The sequence below is a fragment of the Cupressus sempervirens genome, chromosome 7 (assembly GCF_028749045.1).
Source record: "Cupressus sempervirens isolate cs-2001-9-10 chromosome 7, ASM2874904v1, whole genome shotgun sequence".
Lineage (NCBI taxonomy): Eukaryota > Viridiplantae > Streptophyta > Pinopsida > Cupressales > Cupressaceae > Cupressus > Cupressus sempervirens.
In genome coordinates, this window is record NC_143124.1 from 842489186 (window position 1) to 842501298 (window position 12113).

Consider the following 12113-nt stretch of genomic DNA (forward strand, 5'->3'; position numbering starts at 1 on the left):
CAGGTGACTTTGGTAGTTGGGTGTGCCTTTGGCCCTAGTTATCCATTGTCCTCCTTGCATTGATAGTGTACTTAAATGAGTGTGTCATTATTCCAATTACATTTCGGTCATCCATGAGTGCCAAAATCATATGAGTTGATTCTTGCACACGCCACATAATGAATAATGTCACTACCACTTCATGTACCACCCAACATGTGATCAATCCAAACACCTTTATTTGTTTACACAAATCTAAGTCCTTTGGATGGATTAATCTAAAATCTTCAAAATGCTCAAATTTGTCATGTAGTGACCCCGATGCTCCAACCTTGGAGAGTTTTTCGGCCAAGGAATTAACATCTCTCAAAACATGATTAATCTTAAATTCCTATACTTCATCCAAAAGGGCACAAATTTGCCTAATGTATCTGTTTAAATAACATGTGTCAAGTTCCCTTTTGAGATTCCCATTCACCACGATCTACGAATCACATTCGAGATGGAGACGTCAGGCCCCCAACTTAATGACCATCAAGACTGCTTCAACTGTCGCTAGGCATTCAACTTGATTATTGGTACCATCTGAAACACGCTTTGCACCAATGGCTAGAATATTACTTCCTGCATTCCTTGCTACAATACTAATTCCCAATGGTCCTAGGTTCCCCATTGATGCTTCGTCAAAATTAATTTTGACTCATCTGAGGTAACCCAACAATCCTTTGTAATCACATCCAATGACCGAAGAGAATTATCTCTCTTAGACCCATTAACGAGTCAAAATAGTTGTTATATTAGATTTTTTTGGAAGTTATTTTATTTCTAGAATTGTTGTTGATATTACATTATTTTTAATTCTTATTTTTGATAATTTTTTGAAGAGACTTTTTTTTTCAATATTGAAAAAATACAAATAACAATACAAGAAAAATAATATTGAAAAAGAGTATAAGCTCATAGCTTATTTAAAATGGAAACATCTAGAAATGTATAGATATTGGCATTCTCTACCTTCAAATTTACATTACAACGTTATGAGAAAGCATACATCTAAACTAGAAGCTTCCTTTGACTAAGCAACCTTTAAAAACTCAATCAGCTATAAGATGATATAAATTATATAATTTAAAATTGTAAAAGCAAAAAGTACAGTCTCATTTTATATTTTATTTCTTACACTGTTTCAATTAAAAAAATGAATTTGAAATTTTTATTAAAAAATAATTCTTGTAGACTTTGATGGTGTGTCAAAATACCAAATTCCCTCACAAACAGATCCTCTTTCAAATTATCCCGAGGACACTATCTAGATTGTACGTGCAGACCGCTTTGTGGAATTCCTTCAAATCAGGCCCGTATTTAGCTTCACATACTGTAAAAATCAGTACAGGAGAAGAGGTTAAGAGAGTCAAAAAGGAATGGGGACCCGCGCCAGTGAGTAATGTTCCAATATATCTCACAAATGCTTGGATTCACACATATTTCTCCCTTTTCCTACGAGTGGAGGGACGCTGAGAATAACTCTTCTCAGCCATGAGCATCCTTCGACTTATCTCCAGCAGGCCCCGCTGCCAAGCTGCTTTTGGCATTAGGTTCCTCTACAGGTAAGACGAGCATAAATTTCTGAATTTAAGTTTTTAATCGTGTTGAATTTGAGGAAGAGACGGAGGAGCATGAGTTTCTTTTGGAAAATTTTGAGTTTTTAGAAAAAATTGAAAGAAAGGGGGTTTTGTCTGACCAGATCTGGTCTTGGCGAATGCTGCTTCTGCAGATCGAACCGCGGGATGAGCTAGAGCATGTGATATTGCGGTCCACTCGGTGGAGATACTGGTTTTTTCCTGAAATTGCTTTGAGATGAGGCCGATTACGCCGGTTTTTCCAGAGAAAGCTTTGAAAATGAGGCCGATTCAGGCTTTGCAGACGAGAAACGTGCTCGAGAGCTTCAAGAATGAGAGTTCTGGTGGAAATGAGCTTCAGCAGGACACAAGGCCGAGTCACGGCGGGCCGGCTTACATGAGCGAGTCGAATTTCGACACAAATATGGTCATTATTTTGGCGGCCCTGCTTTGTGCGCTCATTTGCGCGCTAGGGCTTAATTCGATCATTCGGTGCGCGCTGCGGTGCAGCCGGCGGCTCGTCGAGGAATCGCCGGAGGAAACGGCGTCGCGGCTAGCAAATACGGGGATTAAGCGCAAGGCGCTCAAATTGATTCCTATGACCGTCTATGGCGCCTCTCAGGGGGAAATGATCAGTGAATGCCCTATTTGCCTTGCGGAGTTCGGGCAGGGCGACGAGCTACGAGTTCTGCCATGTAAACATGTTTTCCATGTCAAGTGCGTCGATACCTGGCTTCTCGCGCATTCCTCCTGCCCGACCTGCCGCCGCTCTTTGCTCGAAGCTTCGATGGAAAATATCCATGGCGGCGCCGCCCCGCCGCGGATCGAAGGCCCTCTCGCAAGTCCTTCAGAGTCTGCTGCCGAGATCTCGACGGCGCAGCATCATTTGCCTACACAGTTCTATATTTGAGCGTGGGGCCGGTGGGATTCGAAAGTGAGACCTTTAGGGTTTCGTGCTCTGAGCCCCGTTCGATACAGTTTCGGAGGCTTTGGTGTAAAGATCTGTCCGAAATTTGTCGAGTTACAGATGTTAGGATTTCCGAGCTCCAATTTCCACAATTTCTGGAGTTTGTCTGACAGATTTCAGGAAAAAGGGCTCCACTCCTGCTGGAAACAGCTTTCTAGGTAATATTTAACATGAATGCTAGTAATAAGATTATGTGATGTTCTAATTGGGGATTAGGATTTTACATTAGAATTTTCGTAATAAAAATGATGAATCTTTTGCTTTCCTGATCATCCTGATAGTAGATATGTTGTATGATCTTAAAATCCCGAAGAGAAATAAATATAGAAATCTGATGAAATATCTTTTACTCTCCTGTTCATCCTGATAATAGATATGATGTATGATCTGAAAATCCCGAAGAGAAATAATTATAGAAATCTGATGAACTTGATAATTATAAATCTGATGAACTTAATGATGAATCCAGTTGTTCCAGTCTCACTGATAGTAGATTAACAGTATATTACAGCACGGAATCCATGAAAGTTCTTTCTCCAACTTTCCCTTGTAATAATATAGTTTCTTGAAGTACAGAGGAATATATTTTTCACTGAAATGCATTAATTCGGCAGTTCTCGTGTTTTTCGAACTTATCCCCGTTTGCTTTGTTAATTCAGTAGTGTTGACATTTTTACATATTTATAGGTCATTAGAATACATACAAATATTTATTTGAGAAATTTTATTTCGCTTGGTTGTGATGAATAAGAAAGGAATTATTTAAAATGATCGAGAGATCAATTGCCGCTGAAAAGGGAAGGAGAGTGAGTAGTTGTGATGAATAAGAAAAATTATTTGAATTAATTTTTGCATCTGAAAAGGGGATGAGAGAGTGAGTCGGGTGGGGGAGTTCATAATTTTTATTTCGAGTGTATTTTCTATATTAGTTCATTAATTTTACTTATCTGAATTTGATTATCATGCAACCCTCCAATATTTAAAAAAAGATTATTGAGAACTTGATAGTATTATATTTTAATGATCTTCATAAATTTCAAAAACATTTCAAAGTCCATTTCTATATAGCATTAATTTGTTTCTAGTAAATATAATATAATTTTAAATTATAGAAAAGTTAAAAATAGTAATAATATTGGAGTAGTTGAATTTAACGTAACAGAATCAAAGAATATAAAATTATATTTTAAATCTTTTTACAGATATTTTTGCTAATAGTTTAATAAATTTAATACATTATTTAAAACTTAGAATTTTATCAAAAATATAATTATTTAAATATATGAAATGGAATTATAATTTAACTAAAATTCAATTATTATGTATTTAGTAATAATTGAACCTTATATAAATAATGTATTTAAACTTTTATCGTTTTTAGAAATCACATTCAAAATAATTCATGATAAATAAAATGTAGGGGGTTACATGGGTTCACAAAAATTTGTTTCACTCTTCTTATTGTTTTCTCTTTTTCCACAAAATGTTTTAAAAAATTGAGCAAAACCTACTTAAGAATACTTAAAAACATTAGGAAGAGCCTACAATGCAAGAACAAATTGTGAGCTTCCCATAATGAGATCTTAGGTTCCAATCTATTCAATATTAGTACATAATAATAAAAAATAATTATTTAACATTCTTTAACTAACATATTTTTATACATAAATCAATATATTATGATTACATTTAATAAGATCAATGATGTATTCTTTTATTAATTTTTATTATTATAATAATTTCACGCAAATGATTATTATGTTTTTGCGCAAATGCTATTTTGTTATTAGTGTGCTTCTATGCTTTCTTGTCCTAGTGGTGTGCTCAATAAAGTAAGCACTCTTACTTTGTTGCATTACTTATATTTTATTATTTTTGTTTTTATATTACTTTCCTAAAGAAATGTGGTATCAAAATTATAAAATTGTACGCTCAATGCAAATTGTGGTTAACATAATAATTATTAAGGGTACAATGCAGCCCTACAATATTTAAAAAAAGATTATTGAGAACTTGATAGTATTATATTTTAATGATCTTCATAAATTTCAAAAATACTTCAAAGTCCATCTCTATATAGTATTAATTTGTTTCTAGTAAATATAATATAATTTTAAATTATAGAAAAGTAAAAAATATTAGTAATATTAGAGTAGTTAAACTTAACATAGCATAATCAAAGAATATAAAATTATATTTTAAATCCTTTTACAAATGGGATGGGATTAGACATTTTTGATACAATTAAAATTTACTAATAGTTTAATAAATTTAATACATTATTTAAAATTTAGATTTTTAACAAAAATATAATTATTTAAATATATGAAATGGAATTATAATTTAACTAAAATTCAATTATTATGGATTTAGTAACAATTGAACCTTATTTATATAAATAATGCACTTAAACTTTTATCATTTTTAGAAATCACGTTCAAAATTAACTAATTCATGATAAATAAAATGTAGGGGGTCACATGGTGGGTTCACAAAATTGTTTCACTTTTCTTATTGTCTTTTTTTTTTACCCACAAACTGTTCTAAAAAATTGAGCACACCTACTTAAAATACTAAAAAACATTAGGCAAGAGCCTACAATGCAACAGTAAATTGTTTGCTTCTCTAATGAGATCTTAAGTTCCAATCTATTGAATATTAGTACATAATAATAATAAATTTTAACAATAAAAAAAAAATTATTTAACATATTTTAAATAATATGTTACATTTTTATACATAAATTAATATATTATGATTACATTTAATAAGATGCAATGATGTATTCTTTTATTATTATTTATTAAATAGTAATTTCACACAAATGGTTATTATGTTTTTGCTCAAATGTTATTTTGTTATTAGTGTGCTTCTATGTACAAATTGGAATTGTGGACATTGCAAATCTATTAGCTGTTTTTTTATTTTAAGTTGTTTGTGTGTGTGTGTGTGTGCGCGCGCGCGCGTGCGGGCATGTGTGTGCATGTGTTCTGCATGTGTGTGCGTGTGGTAGCATGTGCGTGTGTTGTGTATGTGTGTGCGTGTGTCCTGCGTGTGGTGTGCGTGCGATTGCGCGCTCGTGTCTGTGCATGTGTGCGCGAGCACATATACACACACAAGTACACATATACAAACATATACACACACACAACTTGGGATTTTGTAGTACTTGATCTCTATTGGATTCATTTAGAATCATTGCACATCATTTGCAAATCAAATGTTCATTAATTTTTTATTACTAATATATAACTTTAGCATTTAATCAAAACCTTTTTTTACTTGATCAAAATATTTAAGACATTTAATTTAATTTTTCTTCAGCTTATTGATCAACTCTAAAGTCGAATGCCTCGTTCAATTATATTAAATTTGTCAAATTGATTTTTTTCTATTCTTAAATAAGTTGTACTTGTGTTTCTATGTTTCTTCTAATAATTTTTGATTTCAAATATTCTCATTCCAAGACTAATACAATTATTATATCTTACCTGCATACCTTTTTTTGCTTTATATGTAAAGATTATACTAAATGGTTCATATTTACAATAAACATCACAAAATAGCTCATTTACATGATAGATTTGCATCAATCTCAACATACTTTTAGTTTATCCATTCATAGTTGTACAACTTTTTTCTATTTTCAATATTATCAAATCAATCTTAAGAATCCACTACCATCAAGAAGTCAATTGATATTTTTCTTATAGTACTTGTCGTAATATTATTGCATTCAGTTTGTACAATTATGACAATAGTGAAATTGTTTTCAATCAATGAGCACTAATTATTTTTCTATAACTTCAATTTTTCTAAAGTTTTCTTATTTACTTATGAATTTTATATATGAAAAAAATTATTTTTCTCAAATTCCATTTGACAATTTCATTTGGTCTTATAGGTCCCCTTTTTGTGAAAATATTCCATAATTCTATTTTTTCCGACAATATTTTCGGAGATGCATATGCAATATAATAAACATAAATGATATAAATGATAGATGATTATGTAGATAAAATATAATTTAATTATAAAACAAATATAATTACTACAATATTTGAATTTTTTTAATATAATACAATTTAATCTTTGCACTTATAAATTCAACTAATAAAACATAGTTTTATCATTTATTTTGTCAATAATCATAATACAAAGAAGTTAAAGAATAATAATAAATAATAATTTTCTATAATAATGCTCAATAAGAACTTATAATAAATAAATTGTATTATTTTAGTTTTGATAACAAATAAGAATCTATTCTAATAAGAATTAATGAATTAAAAATAAAATAAATATCAAATATTTGTAATTTAAGAATTTAAATTTAAGAATAAAGTTATATAAGAAATATTTATTTTGTATTAAGAATGTTTAAAATTATTAAAGTTGATTTTTTATATATTATTATCAAATATTATATTTCAAAAATTAACTTTATTAGATAAATTAGAAAATGCTATGACTTTTATTACTTCTTTACACCCAAGTATAAAACATTTTAAAACAAATGCCACATAGTGGCATGTACTTGCCGTTAGAATGTATTGTAATAGAAACAATATTCAATATTATAATAATGAATATGTATAGGAAATTGAAATTTAAAAAGATTAATATGTAGTACAATTATTAACTTTTAATTATGTACTATAGAATATTTTATTGTAATATGTATTATAAAATAATATAATAGAAATTAACTTTGTATGTTGAACATTATTTTTACCATGCATTATGCATTATGTATAGTAAAATATTAAAGAAAATGTAATATATAACTTGCTAATTATTATTTGTCATCAACAATTAATAAAAATAAAAATTTAATGGTAATATTTTAAATTTTAAATAATAATTCAAAATTTAAATTAGGGGTGTTTGTATTTCAATTTTACTATTATATTTTTTAAAATATGAATATAAAATTTAAAATTAAAAAAAAAAAAACTATGAAACAAACATTTAAAAAAATTTACATTGTGTTTTCAAGAAGGTTTATATACATTAGAACAATAACTTACTTCACAGTGTATTTTCATCTATTAGTTTCTTAATAGAAGTTTGTGAATGTAATAATTGTGTATATATCTATATTTACTTGCGAAATTCATGCCATTAAAAAAGCGATATGGCGGGAGCTCCGAGAAAAGGGGTCTTATAAGAGAAAATGAATTCAACCAATTAGAATGGAGATAAATATTTTTTCATCATATATTATATTGATTAAAAATATGAAAACTTTATAAAAATTGAAATGAGGTAAAAATGCTTGCATATAATTGGTTGATACATTCAAAACTAATTCACTAATGAGACATAGTGAATGCAATAGTACATTGCCTACGACAAGTACAATAACTTAGAAAATACCATGACTAAACTCTCTCTCTTTCAATAATGACATCCCAATCAATCAAGAATAAGATTTATAGATTCGTCATTTTTCTAATTGCTTGATTACAATATTTATCACTTTAGAATAAATTATTTTATTTTATTAATATTTAAATTTTGATTTATTGTTATGTGAATAGATTTATAGTTATTAATGTTATTTTTAATTAATTATTTTTTTATAATATTTTATAATATGTTTTAGACTAAACTCTCTTTCTTTCAATAGTGATATCTCAATCAATAAAAAATAAGATAACTTGTATTTTATTATTATAGATTAGTCACCGTTTCTAATTACTTGATTACAATAATTATCACTTTAGAATATTTTATTTTATTTTTTTAATATTTAAATTTTAATTTATTATTATCTGAATACATTTATAATTATTAATGTTATTTTTTATTAATTAATTTTTAAAAATATTTTTAAACTAATCAATTAATTTTTATTAGGACAAGTACCATACAATATTTGTTTAGAAAACTCTCCAATCACCTCTTTCATTTGCCATTTCGATTATATACAGCAGCTTATTTTAATTTATTATCAATAATCAACATATTATCTATTAAACCTTAAATTAAGTATAAATTTATTATTTATTTTACACTTTAATGAAAACAGATCTATTTAAATAAAATTATTGATTTAGTAAATTGTACTTCATAAGTAGGAGAATAGACATCAAACAACACACAAATATCTTTGATCCTACGAACCCATTGAGATTTTACATTTATTTTATTTCTTTATTGGGTGGCTATGAGTCGTGGTATGACTAGACGTTAAACCTTACAATCTGCGAACCTTCGTTGAAGCTTCTGAGTGGGAAGCTTATTAATTAGGTTCGTGACTTTCTTTTTACAAAGCTATCTACCAAAGTAAAACACTTTCTTTCGGAGTATATATATCAATGTCACATCGGCTAATATTGTCAGATCCTTTAAAAGTGCCTTAACTTTCCTATGAGTTAAAAAATGAGGCGGAATTCTCATCTCAACACTCAACATGGCCGACCCATCTTTGCTTTCTTTATGTCACCTCTCTAAATTATGATTGGTTTACCTTCAATACCTAACTTTCTTTCTTGCTTGGTTAGAATGGATTTCATGATTCAATTATGATATTGATTTTTAAAGATTTTTAAAAGGTGCAATTACAAATAGATTGAATTATATTATTAACTATTATATTAGTTTTAGGAAAGTTTATATAAGCATGAGTTTTTTTTTTTGGAAATATGTGAATAAAATTATATTACTAAAAAGTATCAATTTTTACATGAGAAAAGATGGGAGTAAAATAATTAATATTTCTTATCTTTCCAATATTAAATGTGGGGCAAGCTCCATGATGAGTCATATAGAAGACACTTAAGCCACAAGAGCAGTGGTTGGAGGAGGCAAAAGTTTAGTTCATCTTTCTTTCCTCCGCAACTAGTTTTCTTCATTGGTTTAGGGCGTTGAAGCATCCATTCATCGATATTTTTCCTCTTCGTAATTGTCTTCTCTTTGAGGAGAGTTCACTCTAATGTGAGAAGAGGGAAATCTTTAGAAGAGGAGGGTCATCCCGAGTTGTTACTGCTAGTCAACCAATCATGGTAGCAGGTGTGAGCTAAGTGGATGCAACCATCACCACCCAACTTGGGGGATAATCTCGCGGACGTAAAGGCATAACAAAATCTTTTGGTGAATGATGGTGATGGAAAGACTGGTGAGGCAAAGGATGAGATTGAGAATTATACCACTTGCTAGAGCCTCTTCTGCCATGACACTAACTGCAAGAAATGGAATGAGTGCCAGAAGCTAAAGCATTTGGAGGGTCTTGAGCAATAGTGCAAGGAGCATTTCCCAGTATTGAAGGAGCTCCTATAAATAGGAAACCTCAAGGGAAATTTTATTTGTCTACACTTAAATTTGTAGCATAACATTATTTAAAATATAGGCTTTAGCAAACAAAGATACATTAGTACCAATTACTGTATTAAAAAAAACCATTTTTTAAAATTTCTTTCTAAATTATAAATAAAAAAAGTATTTTAGAAGTGTGTTGAAGTTGAATGGAAATGAGAATTGAGGATTATCGTCTAGGAGGACCATATTCTAGGAAAACATAGTGGGATGAAGAGGGGAAAAGAAATTGTGAATCCAAACCCATTAATTTTGAGCTCTTCGAAAAAACCAAAAGAGATGAAGGAAAGATTTAGGTTGACAACAAAAAAGACAATTAGGATCTAGAATACCCAAAAAGTGGAGAGGAGAAACCAAAGGAAACCCCTGAAACATAATGGACCAGCTAAAATGTGAAATTTGGGGCTTTGCAATACTAGACCGGATGATAATAAAACACAATCTCCATGTAGAATGAGAGTATTAAAAATGCCATCATTGATTCAAAACTCCCACCATCGACAAATGGCAAGTGAGCCTTGCCTTAGTAACACTGGAAAGCTATGTTTGGGTACCATCTCCATTCCTTCCACCATGGGGAATGATTTGTTATCATAATCTTAGGCAAAAGCTCGAGATGTGAACAAGTAATTCAAACACATCTTAATCCTGATGGATGAGCCTGAATTGTGTTCAAGCATCTTGCGGCCTACAAGGAATCCCTCAGTAGATGCTCTAAGTTAGCATAGGCTACTTTGGAAGAAGACCATCATGATGCATATTGTGCATGTGTTTCTACAAGAATCTCTTAACAAAAATGGAATTTATTGGGCAAAGAAAGTGGCTTAACTATCCAATAGGCCAATTTGCCTTAATTTTGGAGAAGACCACGATCTAGAAGCCACAAAGCGAGGACAAAAGCCTAATGTAGACATCATAACAAGAATAAAAGGTCACTCATTTAGTCATAGGCTTTTGCAATATCAATTAAAGGCCAAAAAATAGAATAACCAAAGTGACAGACCCATTCTATGACTTCCCAAATAAATTTTTTTATTATAAAGTATTAATTTGGATTAAATAAATCTAGTTTATTCTAGGCGAACAATGTGGGGAAGCATATGGAAGATTTTTTAAAACTAGAGCCTTTATAATTATTTTAGAGGAGACATTGAGTAGGGTGAATAGGCACCAATTACAAATATCGTCAGGATTGTTAACTTTATGTATGGATCTCTAGGTATTTTTGGGCTTAATAATCCCAAATGGAATACTTCTACATATATGTTCTGAAGGTCTAATGCTACACAGCCTCAAATGGATTTGTACATTCACAAGGGAAAATATTATAGCTTGGGGATTTATCATCTTCTATTGATAAAATACCCCCCTAAGGTCTTGAATAGCTCATAGAAGGTTCTTTGAGAGTGAGAGAGACAACTAGGGACACAAACTAAACAATCCTCTAAAGCCTTTTTAGAGCCTAGTGTGGAAGCTTAGGTAGTGAAAAATTGTTTGTAATTAGAAACAAAATCTTGCAAAATATCTAAAAGTTTAGTTATAATTGAATTCCCTTATGTATGCCTTTTTATGCATGAGGTGGAATGTCTTTGGTGTAGAGAAGTAAATATTTCTTTACTAGCATGATCTTCCACCTTCAACCAATACAAATACACCTTAAGTTGTGTTCCTCTAGTAAAATAAGTGTCAACTATCTTCTTTGCATGATGAATTTGTGCCACCTTAAACTACAATTTAGTGAAAAAAGGATGAGCTTCCAAGTTCTCAACCGTCACACACAAATCCTTTGTGGCTTTGGCATATGAATGATGAAAAAAAGCCAACTGTCTACCATAAAAGTGGAGAAAGTGAGTGGTGCAAGTGATGGAAACATTCCACCATACAATTCAACATGTTGATTAAGTGGGCCTTAGTTGAAGGTTCAAAACATTTCTTATGTGGGCCTAGGTTGGTGGATGGTTCAAGAATGATGTGTTAAATACAAAGGTAGACTAGGAGAAACATGTCACTTGTAGACTTCATTCAATGGAAAATTTTAAGGGTAATCATTTGAAAAAGTAATGTCCAACAAAGGTAAAGCCAATAATTGTTACTCTATCCCAAAATAAAAATAAGATTGAGAAGAGATCATGGCATGATCTAGGCATTTGAATACTTAGTCAAATCTATCTATGAAATTACTCTAGGTATGTCATATCGCACATGGAAGGCATTAGTTAATATTTGGA

At 30.4% G+C, this 12113-nt stretch overlaps 1 protein-coding gene across 2 annotated transcripts; it reads left to right on the top strand.

The window, feature by feature from the left end:
* The first annotated feature begins 1226 nt into the window (after positions 1-1226).
* LOC149550031 (RING-H2 finger protein ATL74-like) lies at positions 1227-2837 on the top strand. 2 transcript variants are annotated; one of them, XM_089793199.1, is made up of 2 exons: positions 1227-1586; positions 1754-2837. In XM_089793199.1, the coding sequence occupies exon 2, from the start codon at positions 1837-1839 to the stop codon at positions 2506-2508; it is 672 nt and encodes a 223-aa protein (XP_089649325.1). In that variant the 5' UTR covers positions 1227-1586; positions 1754-1836; the 3' UTR covers positions 2509-2837. The 2 variants fall into 2 exon arrangements, with proteins under 2 accessions (XP_089649325.1, XP_089649326.1); XM_089793200.1 differs by having other exon boundaries at positions 1354-1586; positions 1724-2837.
* Positions 2838-12113: the final 9276 nt, after the last annotated feature.